The following is a 14,962-nucleotide window of genomic DNA, read 5'->3' on the forward strand; positions in this document are numbered from 1 at the left end:
TTTTCCTCTTGAAACTTCTTCTATGGCTCACCACCAGTCTGGAGAAGATCCAAACTTCTTAACAAGTTTTCCCAGCTTACAAGATCCTGCAGAATATATCTTATGTGTGCAGCCTCCTCTTTCCCTGTTCTCCACAAACAACACCCCACATCCCCCCCCCCCCCGCCAATTCACGTACCAGGTTTATTTCCCGTCTATACTGAGCTACTTTTAAATCCCTGAATATAGTTAATTTCTGCAACTAAATATAAAAAAGGCACCCCTTCTACATGGTACCTACTTACCCTCTCCCTTCTCCCAATTCCTTTACTTAGATAGCTAAGATACCATGATGAACAGGAGTTAAGATAATACTTTTAAAAACCTCACTACTAACAAGATCTCCAAAACTTAAGTGTCTCTCCTCTATGATCTCTAGAGAGATCTAGATGTCCCTATAAATAGCCACCAAATCAGTAAATTGTGGTACCTAATCACTTGTTTCTCCTTCACACCAAAAAGTTAGCTCTTTGAACTCATAGTGCAGTACTTGACACATAACTCATCATCATAAATGGTTAACAAATGAATGGAATCTGCAACATATCACAAAACCCTCTACTGTATTCTGAACTTAGGGAATAAATAAAGCAATGTCCAAAGAGATGTTGTCACAGTCTAGTTTCTTTGGCTAGCTATAGTCCTCGGTTATCAATCAAACACTAATCTAGGTGTGCTGTGAAGGTATTTTGTGCATGTGATTACTAATCAGTTGACTTTAAGAAAATCAGAGTGTTCTGAGTTATCTAGGTAGGCCTGATCCAATCAGTTGAAAGACTTAAGAATAGAACTAAGGTTTCTCTGAGGAAGAAGAAAACTCCCACCTGCAACTAGAACTTCTGCTTCTGGTTGAGATTTTCCAACCTTCCCTGACTGTCTATGGATTTCAGACTAACCTAGCAAGCCCCCACAACCACATAAGCCAATTCCTGTCAATAAATCTCTTTGTTCTGTTTCCCTGGTACAACATTGATTGATACAGGCATTTACTAAACAAAAGTAGACACTAAGTCAGATCCTGCAATATAAACTGATAAAGGGGTCAAGAAGATCAGGAAAAAAAAAAAAAAGTTAATTTTAATTGAGAAAGCCCTGTGCTGTGCAACTCATGTTCCCTGTTTCACTTAATCCTCTTCTCAACACTATGGAAGTTGTTACTAGTCCCATTTCTTCCTACATTCAACAAATACTTTGAGTGCCTATCACATACAGTGACTCCAGATGTAAGAAACACAACCCAAAAAAAAGCAGACTAGGTCTCTGCTCTAATGGGGCTTAGAGGATAGGTGATGACACTGAACCTGAGTGGTTACAAAAGCCTGCTTCAGCTCACAAAGCTCTAAGTCAAGGAGCCAGAATTTCAATCTGAGTGTATGGTTCCAAAGCTAAAGGACATGTTCACCCAGAGGAACTTTAACAAGTTGAGTACCCAGAATGTAAGGTATATAAAGTGGCCTGTGTCCCAATGCTGCAGTGAGTAATACCTACAATAAATTCCCCAAGGGAAAAAAAAAAAAAGAATTACCTGATCCCTAACACATGGGTAATGAGAAAGATTCTGTGAAATAGACATGAAGACTTGAGCTAGATCTTGAAAGAACACTAGCAGGTCTTCAATTGACATAAAAGATGAAACAACCTAGGAGTCAAGAGGCATAGGATGAACATAAACTGGAACAAAGGAATGTAAGTAATATATATAAAGAAACTGAGAAATACAGTTTGACTAGAGGAGAGTCTGGATCCAGAAGCAGTAAAAGGTCAACACTAGCCCTATTTCGTACAACTACTAAAATCCCATTCCCAACCCAGTCCACTTCAAAATTCTTCAGAGTGTTGGGCTTGGTTTTTTTTTTTGTTTGTTTTTTTGTGTTTGTTTTTTTTGTTTGTTTGTTTTTGTTTTTTAAGATTAAGATAGTAACTACATATAAAACTGAAGGAAGTTGGGAGTCTGAGTGACCTAAAAAAAATTTCTGGGCTAGTTGAGGCCAGGAATCAAAAAGAAGAGAAGATGAAAAAGATTCAAAAAAGTATCTAGGAAAGTGACTTAAAAAGTATCAAAACCGGGACGCCTGGGTGGCTCAGCAGTTGAGCATCTGCCTTCAGCCCAGGGCATGATCCTGGAGTCCCGGAATCGAGTCCCACATCAGGCTCCCTGCATGGAGCCTGCCTCTCCCTTTGCCTATGTCTCTGCTTCTCTCTGTGTCTCTCATAAATAAATAAAATCTTAAAAAAAAAAAAAGTATCAAAAGCAGTCAAAGTGCTGACATAAATTTAAACGGAATCATGAGAAAATACTTAGCATTACCAAATTTATAGTAGGGACTTAATAAATGTTCCTTTTTAAAAAACAGCTTCCCTGAGATAAAAATTTGCATAATATACAATTTACTCTTTTAAAGTGTAGAATTAAGTGGGGTTTAATATTTATTCATAGTGTTGTGAGTATATCATGTATAAATCTAATTTCAGAAATTTTCATCACTCCAAAAAGAAATTTTATAACCATTAGCAATCCTTCTCCGCCCTACCTCTGGGCGAAGGCAACCACCAATCTACTTTCTATCTCTATAGATTTGCCTGTTTTGGACACTTCATATAAATGAAATCATGTATTATGTGGTCTTAATTAATGTTTCTTGACTATGAATCAGAACTTTTGGAAGAAGAGCTAGTTCTGAGAAGAAACTGATGAGTCGCTAATGCATTACTGCGAGATGATGATACCAATCAACTGGAGATCTAAACACTCATGTTAGGTGCTTAGGTAAGCCAGCAAGTTGATTTTTATACAAAGCATTATGTCTTCCAACTCCAACATTCTAGGTTACCCACAACAGAGAAGAGAAGGAACCCAAAAAACAATGGAAGATACTAACATCTCCAAAGAAAAAGATTATATGGCACAAAAAGCAGAGAGTTGATTGCATTTAGAAGACCTATACTTAGGAGCTGGACAAAGAAATGAGGGAGAAAGAACAGCCTCAAAGGCAGGAGAATCAGCAGACAATTACAAAGTCTGAGGAAAAGGAGCCAATTGTAATATAGAAGACTGCAGAGTTCAAGAAAAAAAGGTAATTGCAAAAGGCTACAGAATTTAGTAACTTTCGGAGGCTGAGTTTTGATAGTACGTGTGAGTAGTTCAGAAAAGAAATAAAAGCTTTTAAAAGAGAGAAAATGAATAGCAAAATATGGGCAGAAAGAACACAGCCTAGGCTTCACAGTTTTGAGAAGAATAAAAGACAAAAGTGTAAGTAAAATATTTCAGGAGTGCAAAGTGTTCTTAAATATAAGGCACAATTATTCTAAGTAAAAAAAAAATTATTATTCTAAGTATTCTTTGTACATATTCTCAAGTTACCAGATAGTAAAAAACAAAGAGAAAACTGTTCTAAGGGATTATCTTCTTTAAAATGAGACCCACCAAAAAATCTTTATCATCTTAAAGCAGAGAGGTTATTCCCAGAGTTTCTAGATCATGTAGAATCTACATGTTTGAACACATGTGGAATATCAAAAATACGTATCCAAGACACAATAAAACTTTATATAAACAAATAAAACCACTGATTTCTCTCTCACTCTATGTAATGATTTTTTTTTAAGGCTATAAAAATAGCCATGGGAATTTTATAGAGAGAAGGATAGATAAGATAATTGGGCAGTCACTAAAAATTAATTCATGTTATAATCCAGCCCAAACCTGTCACCAGCTTATACTCGTAATTCATGTTTTTCAATTTTAAATACATGCAAAACACACATTCCACACAATTTTACTTCTATGTATTAATCAGGATAATATACTTTATATTAAAAAAAAGAAATTTTTTTAAAAACATTTAAGAACATATTTTTTAAAATATTTCATTTATTCATGAAAGACACAGAGAGAGAGGCAGAGACACAGGCAGAGGAAGAAGCAGGCTCTCTGTGGGGAACCCGATGACAGTACTCAATCCCTGGACCCCAGGATCACACCCTGAGTTGAAGGCAGAGGCTCAACCACTGAGCCACTCAGATGTCCCAAGTACACTGAGCCACTCAGATGTCCCAAGTACATATTTTCTTAAATTCCAAAATATTTTAAATGAGGTAGACTCTTCATCAAAGAAGACCTGAACTAAAAGGATTTTAAAATATTCCCTTTTTACAGAAGTTAAAAATGTGATGAAATTTTCTTTATGCTTAACTTCTAATTGTAAAAAGCTTAATCCTCAGAGAGCACACTTGCATAAGAAGAACAACAAAACAGCCAGAGGTTACACTGAATCAAGAGCAAAATGGGAAAATGGAAACTAAACAGAAAATTATATAAATTTACAGATGTAAAATTCACTTACCTTTTTAAACATAACTAGCGAGATGACTGCTGATGCTGTAAAAAGTGCCGCTATGATTATCATCATGATTCCAACGGGAATACTTTGGTTGAGACCAGTAAGGGATGAAATCCAACCACTAAGAAGTAATTTTTTAAAAAGGTATAATTAGACAAATAAGTGAATGCATGCCTTTTCAAAAATAACATAGCAACCAATACACATTCAGCACTTAAAAGCCAGGTAATATTCACTTCTTTAACTCATTTAATTCTCACAGTTCCATAAGAGAGATGATATTTTAAATCCCTATTTTGCACATCATCCTCTGAGTCAGAGATATTCACTAACTTGCTCAGAGTCACACATCTAAAAAATGACAGTCTAAATTCAAATCCAACACTAAGCACCAAGCCTTAAGTATGTACCACCAGATTTTACTTTTGTTTTTAAATATATGAGCTCATTATTACTTTACGTTCACTTAAATTCTACTTAATTATGGAAGAAAATATTTGCAAACTTCATATCCAACCAACAATTAGCATCCAGAATATATGAAGAACTTTCAAAGCTCAAGAGTTAGAAAAAAAATTCACTTAGAAAATGGGCAAAAAGCATGAAAAGATGTTTCTTCAAGATGATATAAAGAGGCAAATAATCACATAAAAAGATGTTCAACACCATGAGTCACTGGAGAAATACAACTTAAAATCTCAGTGAGGTATCACTATACATCTATCAGAATAGATAAATTTTAAAAAGTGACAACACTAAATGCTGGTCACGAGTGGAGACTGAGTCACTCATTGTTGGTAGGAATGTAAAATGATACAGCCATTCAGAAAAAGTCTGTTAGGTTCTTAAAAATCATTAAACATGCAACTTCGGATGAACCAACAATTATACTCTTGGGTATTTATCACAGAGAAGTGAAAATGGATGTTCACACAAAACTTGTTCATTAATGTTTACAGAGACTTTATTTTATAATAGACTAAAACCAGAAACAGTCCAGAGTCCTTCAACTAGTGAATGTTTAAACAAACTGTGGTATATCCACAATTTTATTCTGGAATAAAAATGAATTAACTACTGATACAATGACCTAGATGAATCTCCAGAGAACTATGCTGAGCACAAAAAGACAAAAGTTACATACCCTATGGTTCCACTTATATAATATTCTTGAAATGACAAAATAAAATAGAAATGATGAACAGATTAGTGACTGCTGGGGTTAAGAAGGAAATGACAGCAGGACAGAAGTGAATGTGAATGTGCTATAAAAGGGCACCTTTTAAACATAAACAAAAATTTTTAATTTTTATTTTATTTTTTTTTCTTTTTTTTTTTTTAAATTTTTAATTTTTAAAAGAGGTTGAGGTATCTTAAAACAGGTCATTCTGTATGCCACCTCTCTAGTAGCCTCCTGTGCTATGTAGCCACTACACAATGTTATGCTCAATTTTAACACATTTTTCTAAATTCGTGCTGAAAAACAAATTTCAATTTAATAAGAAAAAACTTGTGCTGTTAACATAAGCAGTATGTTTTTTAAACATTTAAAATATTTCTTTTCCCTCATTTGCCAAAGACTAAACACACTATTTGAAATGATAATGTATGCTTTTTTTTTTTTTTAGAACTGATTTAAAGTATCCATATAAATTCTCTGCATGTATACATGACCATTAGGGGATCACAAAGCTACCAATCGTCTGATTGCCAGTCTCCACTCTGATTCAGAAGTAGCATACTAAATTTAAGTCCTCAATATAGTCTAGTTACCTACTTATTTCATGTATACAGTGGAACAAAGTGGCCTTGTGCATGCTTTTGCTTATAAAAATTCAACTGAATGCAACTCAGTTATAATAGAAGAGAGGGAGAGATAATTTTAGAGATGTGTACTCTTCCACCTACTGTTTCATTCAAGGAATGTTTGCTCCAAAGCATATGAAGAAAGATACCAATCTGCTATTATCTCCTAGCCGAAGTCTAAATAATTTGTTTCTGAGGGTCTCCCACAGAGGGAGCATTGCATTGCATTTTTTAAAGACAAGTATCCATGTGCATGTGTGTGTATTTGTGTGTGTATGGAAATATATGTTTGTATAGCTAAAATAGCACTTTAAACATAATAGCCTTTTCCTTAAAATCCTAGAAATTCTTTTCTCTCCCTTCCACAATCCTTAGCCCAGCTATTTGATGACTCCTCAAGTCTCCTTTTCACTCTTCCTCTTAGTGTCTGGTATACACACATTTAATGTAAACTAGCTATAGTATGCTGTTTTTAAAAATGGCAACATAATTTTCAGTAGAATGATGTGCCCAGAGGTTATGCCTTTGACATTTTTTTAAGCTACAGTTTTTACTATTTTTATTTTTGTTTACTTTTGCTAATCTGCCTTTTCTATGTTAACTATTTTTAGGAAGCCAAAAATAATACAGAGATAAACATATTAAACATATTACTAGATAAACATATTAAAACTAGAGTAATTAAAGTAAATGACTTACCAGTTGCCCCAATTATGAAATCCTGCAGCTTGGAGTACATGAACAGCAAACTGACAAATATAGACGAAGAAGAATACAAAGAATCTGAATGAACTGTCACTCCTTTGGAAAAGGAAAAAAAAAAAAAGGAAGGGAGAGAAACAAGAGGAAGTGTCATTTTTCTCAATATCTTTATATTCCCATGTTGATATTCAAATACTGAGAAATAAAAATATTTTTAAAAATAACACTGGCAACTATTTAAGGGTATCAAAATAATATATGTGAACCCTTTTTCCAAATACTCAATGATGACACTGTAACTCCAAACTCATTTTTTGTCCTTTCAATTTTCAATGGTATCACAAATATCTTGGCAAAAAGGTTTTTGTTTTCTTTTAAATTACTCAATAGTTTCATTGAGTTTAATTAACATACAGTAAGCTGCAAGTATTTTACATATACATTTTGATAAGTCTGACATATATGCATACCCATGCATCTACTTCAATCAAAATACTAAGCATTTCCCAAAAGTCTCCTTGTGCACCTCAATAATCCCTCCCTTTTCATCCCACCCACTGCTTTGTCACTATGGTTTTCATATTTTAGAATTTTAAATAAATGAGATAATTTATTTATGAACAATAAAGTATATACTTTGTCTTTCTTTCAACACAATTATTTTGAGATTAACTCAGGTTGTTGCACATATCAAGACCATTCCTTTTCACTGACTAGTATTCCACTGTACATATATACCACAGTCTGTCAATTCATTGACCTAATGATAACCTTTTAGGTTATTTCTTGTTTTTTCACTATTACAAATAAAGGTGTTATTAATATTAACATTCATGTATAAGTCTTCACATGAATATAAATTTCCTCTTCTCTTGGTTAACTACCTAAAAGTAGAATGGCTAGATCACATAATAGGTATATCCTTCATTTCTAAGAAACTGCCAAACTGTTTTCCAAAGGGGTTATTTCATTTTAAAGTCACAGTGACACTGTAGAAGTATTGCAATTCCTCCACATCTCACCAACACTTGGTATGATCAATCCTTTACATTTTAGCCATTCTAGTAGGTATATAAATGCTATCTCAATTGGTTTGAATTTGGTTGAGCACTTTTTCATTGCCTTTTGCCATCAGTTTATCTTCTATGGTGAACTGTTAAAATCCTTTTCCAAGGTTTTACATGTTTTTTCCTCTTATTGTTAGGTTTTGTGAGTTTGAATATATCAGTTGTTCATCAAATACATGTTTGGCAGGATTTTCTCCCAATCTCCAGGAGAAATTAGCTCTCCAAATTTCTTCCCTTTTTCAAAGTTGTTTTGGTTATTCTAGGCTTTTACATTTCTATATGCCTTTTAGAATCACCTTGTTAACTTCTATAAAACAATCTGCTGGGACTTTTATTGGAATTGCATTGCATTTAAAGATATATTTTGAGATCACATCACTATAATATCAAGTCTTCTCAGCTATTAACAAGGTATATTTCTCCATTTCTATTTTCTAAATAGATGATCAAGTAATCTGCACATAAAGACAGTTTTACTTCTTCCTTTCTAATCTGGATGCATTTTCTTTGTTTTTCTTGCCTGTTTATATTGGACAGAACTTCCACTAGAATGTTTTATGGAAGTGTTAAGAATGAACATCTTTATCTTATTCTTAACCTTAGGTAGAAAGATTTAGTCTTTCACCATTAAGTATGGTGTTAGCTGTTACAGTTTTTCATAGATATTCTTTATCAAGTCAATAAAGTTCTTTTTTAAAAAAGATTTATTTTAGAGAAAGAGTAAGAGCACACAGCTGGGAGGGGCAGAAGAGAGGGAGTGAGAGTCTCAAGCAGACTCTATGCTTAGAGTGGAGCCCAACACAGGGCTCAATCCCATAACCTTGAGATCACGACGGTAGCCAAAACCAAAAGTCAGTTACTAAACCAACTGCACCACCAATGGCCCTGCTAAAATTCTTCTAAGTTTAGTGAGTGTTTTCATCATGAGTGACTGAGTGTTGTATTTTATCAAATGCTTCTTCTACATTAAGATAATCATATGGTTTTTCTATTCATAATATGGTAAAATATGCTAATTTTTAGGTGTTAAACCAACCCTGAATTCTTAGAAAAGTTCTACCTACTTGATAATGACATATGTTGGATTTGATTTGTTTGGCAAGATTTTTAACCATCCCAAATTTACTCCATTTTCTTTTCATTGCAGTGACCATTCTAACCCCAAAACACATTTTTAAGGCTCAGCATTTCAACTTTCTCAGTCTCAGAATAAAACTATTTCCTTCACCAGGGATGAAAACAGAAGCCAAAGAAATAAACCTCAACTTTCTTCTCCATACAATGACTTTCCAAGTTTATACATACCACCAAACCAACTTATTGTTTATCTATGAGGACACAGTATCACTTATTTCAAAATTAACACTTGCATAAAAATCTTCAATCCATCAGTCTAGTTCCTCTGGAGCACTCTACTTCAGTAGTTACTTATCTTCTTCCCTAATTTGTCTTCAGTTCTTCCACTAGGATCTTCCCCGTGTATAAACACATAATTCTCATCTTCAACTAGCCCTCCTTTTAATCCTGTCTCCCCTGCTAAATTTCTACCTACTCGATCTTCCTCCTTCCCATCAATAAGAAGTCTTGATTTTCCCCACTTCCCTTCTTCCTATTCACTTCTCAAACCATTGTAACTTGGCGTTTCTTCACCTATTTTTCCAGAGGTACTTCAAAGTCATGGGCAATCTATGAATTTCCAAATCAAATTTCTCAAGTCTCTATTTTTTTTAATGTCATCTCACTAAAGAGCTTTTTTTTTTTTTAAGATTTTATTTATTCATGAGAGACACAGAAAGAGAGGCAGAGACATAGGCAGATGGAGAAGCACGCTCCGTTCAGGGAGCCAGATGTGGGACTCGATCCTGGGACTCCAGAATCACGCCCTGAGCCAAAGGCAGAAGCTCAACCACTGAGCCACCCAGGCATCCCACTAAAGATCTTTCTTAATCACTCTTTGACTTTGACTTCTATAATATTACTCACTTCTACTTCTGTTTCTTCTCCAATCCCCATTGCTTCTCATCTCTTATCTCAAGATATACCTCCATGTCATACTATAAAATTGTCTTTACAGGAATGCTTCCTAGGTGGTGCTTACATCTTCTAATGTTTGACCCACTGAGAATCGAATGAAGTTCAAATAATGTAACCCAGCATATAAAAATTGCTTCATAATAGAAACTGGAAGAACATGTCTTGCTATCTCAATGCTTTTCTTTATACTATGTATAAAATGCCCAATACCATCCTCTTTTCTGCTTGGCAAACACATACTCAGCTTTTAAGATGAGTCACTAAGTCTACCCCACACTAAAATAGAGGACAATTAGGCTCTACCCCTTAGCAAGAGTAGAATTCACAATTATTATTTAAAATGCTGTAAGAAAGATTTGTCCTTTCAGCTCTGTTTATTAATCACTTGTTTCTATCAGTATGGACTCATGGATATTTATTTTATTCTTTAGGTTAAAATTAAACACTATCATTATTTTGTTGCTAAAACTGTTCCAACTTATTAGCCTTTTAGAATCTGTTTGCTTAAGCACTTGATCTCAATCCCACAACCCTGAGCTGAAATCAAGAGGCAGACACTCAAACCACTGAGCCATCCAGGTGCCCCACATTGCCTCATTTTTAACTTAACAAGCAGTCACTGAAAATATAGCTCTTTATATCAAATTGACATAAAAACATGTGAATCTGACTATGCTGTGAAAACAGTTTTAAGATAGTTATAATCCCTGCCAAAAGCCTAAAAATTAAATTTATATGAAAAAAAAATTGAGCTAATCATAGAGTTAAAAAGTATATTAAGTATAAATAACTTCCCATATACCAAAGAGAGGAAGACTCTGTAAAGCATTAATTAATAAACTTGACCAATACAATCATCACATGAATATCAAGTTCATTTGAGATGCTTGAGGGTAAAGCCAGGTAAGGCTAGAGAGCTATCAAAGTGACAAGACAGGTCACCCAGGTGAAGGGCTGTACCAGAGCTAAAATCCAGAGAAGTCCAGGAGAAAAAGACATTATCAGGGGTGTAGGACTTCTATCGGCATCCAGAACCAAAAGGGGTAGATCTTGTATATTGCAAAAGATTAGGAAATAAACTGTATAAATAACCCAGCTTGTATATAGCCATTTTAAGCCAAAGAAGGAAAAGTACAAATATACTTGGGGAAAAAAAACACCCTCAATGATTTAAGCTAAGCAGTTTTAAATTGTAACATGACTCAGTTTATAATCAAGTATTTATGGTATTGTGAATATATATTCATAATAAACCTACCTATATCATCTATTTCTTCATCAGAATTAATCAATAAATAATAAAAGTTTTCTACTACTTGCCATGCTAGCTCTTCCAGATCAAAGTCTACTGGAAAACTGAACCTCAAGCCAGTTTGTTTTGGCTTAATGTCTTCAAATAATATACTAGCAAGTTACAACACACCTTTTCTAAGATTTCTTTGAGAGAGAAAGAGAGAGCACGTGAGCAGGAGAGGGGAAGAAAGAGGGAAGAGAGAATCCCAAGCAGACTTCCACAAAATATAGAGCCCAACCATTGGGCTCAGTCCCACAACCCGTGAGATCATGACCTGAGCTGAAACCAAGAGCTAGACACTCAACTGACTGCACGCCCGGGGGATCCAGAGAGAGAGAATCTTGGGCTCCACACACAGTGGAGCCCCATATGGGGCTCAATCTCGTAACACTGAGATCATGACCTGAATCAAAATCAGGAGTCAGATGCTTAACCGACTGATCCACCAAGGTGCCCTGTTACTACACACCTTTAAACAAAAATGTTCTCCCCCGAATTTCCAGAATAAATTCTAAGAAAATAGATTTATATGATCTTAATAGTTTATTTCACATTACCTATCAGTATCCGAGATATTAATTACAACTACCATTTGGGGAAGCAGAGAAGAAAGGTTTCATCATTTCAAAAGAGCTAACAAAAATCATACATTTGTAAAATGTATAAGGGAGTTCCCATGATAAGGGAGCACAGTATAACTTAACTAAAATACTAAATGTTTTATGTTCGTTAACTTGACATAGTAGTTAAGAGCATGTAGCTTTAGAGATAGACTTAGGTTTGAATCCAAAATCTCTCACTGAAAGTTGTGTAACTTCAAGCAAAATCTAAGTCTAAATCTGAGCTTTTCTATTTACAAAATGGGAGTAACATGGAATCTACTTTTATATGGATGAACAAGATGTGAAGGGCTTAGCAGGTAATATACAAGCACATAGTAAGTAACCAATAAATGTTACTTGTTGATACCTCTACAGCACTAGTAAAATAATACACTAAAAGTTTTGTTCACAGAATATTCTGGTTACACAAGTGACATTTGGCCTCTGACAAGATCTTCAGCGTTTTGGAGACATGGTAATTTCATTACTACCAAGATAACAAAGTAATACATGAAATTCTTACTGATATAAAGGCAGTAGAATAAAAAGAAACCTACAAAGTACAGCTACTTGCCTTAAGTTATTTTGGTATGCAACACTATCTAAACCAACCTCATTTTCCTTCTAATAATTTTGTGCTGAAATCAATTCTTTCTCCAAGAACAGGTGTTCCACGGATAAGCTTTAAAAGGAAACAGCATAAATCCACCCAAATTGTATATAAAATTTTGCATATGTGTGTTTTTCTTAAAAAGGGGACTCAAAAATTTTAGATTCATAATGCAGTCTGGGCCATAAAAACCATTAAGAAACCACTCACTAGATTAGTCTAAATGAAAAAGCATAGGACTGGGACGAAAGAATCCCTAGACTCCTAGGTTTTGTCTTCCTCCTGTCTGTGCTCTGCCAAGAGCAGAGGCAAATAAAAGGTTCACATGGAATGAAATTTTAAACCGAGACCTGGGTTCAAGGTCTATATCCTCTACATTTAACAGACCCTATATTTTGTAATAATAGCTAACTTATTGAATATTATGTATCAGTGACCATGGCAAACATATGCACTATCCATTTTATGTTTACAACATCCACTGTGAGGTAGGCAATAATACTGACTCCATTTTACTGATGTTTAAGATGATCCAAATGTAGAGCGGGTAATAGAAATGCTGAGACTTATCTGTGTATCTGTGAAGCTAATATTTTTAACCATGGGATAAATATATCCCTAGGCTATTATTTCAATTCCATTTTGCCCAAGAAAGCCAATTATCTATCAAAAGGATACTGCTCTCCAAATTAAATTAATTTCAAATACTCAATGTAGTGTTTTCTACATAAGGGGAGATTATACATTTTCTTTTCATTTGTAGTAATTTAGATTCTTTAAAACATTCCCTTTTAAGGAGAGCCAGGGAGAATACAACTGACAAAATACTATTTTGTAGCTAATCAGAAAATAAGGATTGATATTTATTAAAACTTTTACTTAAGCAAAAATTTTCCTAGCAACTAAGATCTCACAACTGAATTGCCATTCAATTTAGAAAGCATAAACAGCTAAAATCACCCAGGAGTCAACCATTTAAACAACTTAATACCTTACTTTATAAGGCCTATTATTTCTACACTACAAGTTTCCTAACTATTTAATCTATTTTGAAAAATCCTTTTACCCCAACTATTTCCTTAAGTGTTCACATATATTTAAATTCTAAATCAACTATTTTAATTTCATATCACAAGTTAGTATGTACTACTTCTTACTTATAGTAAAATTCCATAGAGAAAAATAATACATCTCATGGAGTATTAACCAAAACAAATAACTTTTTTTATTAAATAAATTAAAAACTTTATCACCAATATCAATTCACCTTGAATTTCTTACTAAAGGGGCTTCACTTATTTTAATATAAATGTTTGTTACAAATATATTACATATATTTATATATACATTAATATATGCATATATATCATTCTGTTCTATACCTAAACTACTCTTAATTATACCATATATAAATGTTTCTTTCCTATTTTTGCCATTCAAGGAACAATGCTACTCACCTCATTTGTGTTTTCTTTTAATATCAGGTATGTGCAAAATAACCAGCTTAAAGAAGAATGTAGAACTGAACAAAAGATATTTTAAAAACATCTGTCTCATCAAGCTTAAATTACTTCCATATTTACTGAAAACCTCAACTATTGTAAAGTGCATAGGATTTTTTTAAAAAAGATTTTACATATTTGAGAGAAAGAACGAGAGAGAGCAGGAGCAGGGGGCAGGAAGAGGGAGAAGCAAGGTCCCTGCCAAACAGGGAGACCAACGTGGGGCTTAATCCCAGGACACAGGAGCATGACCTGAGCTGAAGGCAGACATCCTACCAACTGAGCCACCCAGGTGCCACAGTGATAGGGATTTTAAAACTCTACAGCTAACACCACCTTCTGCATCTCAGTGTACACTTGGAAGTACACTTGACCCTTGAACAACACAGTTTTAAATTCCGTAGGCCCACATATACATGGATTTCTTTCAATAAATGTACTGGAATTTTTTTTGGAGATTTGCATCATTTGAAAAGAGACAAACCATGTGGCCTAGAAAGATCAAAAAAAGAAAAAGTTATGTCATGAACACAACTATATGTAGATACTAAGCTATTTTGAGTATTTTATGGTAGTAAATGATAAATCTATTATAATAAGTTATTAAAACTTATGCATACAAACACCTAGACTGTGCATGACATCATTTATAGTCAAGAGACACATATACAAATGTAAAGATGTGGTATTAAATGATAATTGCATATAATTACCTGTAGTATATACTGTACTACTGTAATAGTTGCATACCCACCTCCTGTTGCTATTGTGGTGAGCTCAAGTATTTCCACTATCCACTTAAAATACCATGTGACATTAGTATCTCTGGGTAAGCAGTTCATCTCTCTACTAAGTTGTATATTGCAATAAAAAGTGATCTCTCGTAATTCCTGCATATTTTTCTTTGTGTTTAGTATGATATAATAAACCTTGAATAACACCAGAGGATTCATACAAACTGCCTTT

The 14,962-nt window shown here is 34.1% G+C and overlaps 1 protein-coding gene across 3 annotated transcripts in view; it reads right to left on the bottom strand.

Annotated features, from left to right (window-relative positions):
* SCAMP1 (secretory carrier membrane protein 1) overlaps positions 1-14,962 on the bottom strand; it is a 120,406-nt gene that overhangs the window by 17,728 nt on the left and 87,716 nt on the right. For all 3 annotated transcript variants that reach the window (XM_077867228.1, XM_077867226.1, XM_077867221.1), the window contains 2 exons: positions 6,885-6,986; positions 4,383-4,500 (listed from right to left, as the gene is read on the bottom strand). In XM_077867228.1, the coding sequence (XP_077723354.1) occupies positions 4,383-4,500; positions 6,885-6,986 (220 nt within the window). The remainder of the gene's footprint in view (positions 1-4,382; positions 4,501-6,884; positions 6,987-14,962) is intronic.

This window comes from Canis aureus, chromosome 2 (assembly GCF_053574225.1).
Source record: "Canis aureus isolate CA01 chromosome 2, VMU_Caureus_v.1.0, whole genome shotgun sequence".
Taxonomy (NCBI): domain Eukaryota; kingdom Metazoa; phylum Chordata; class Mammalia; order Carnivora; family Canidae; genus Canis; species Canis aureus.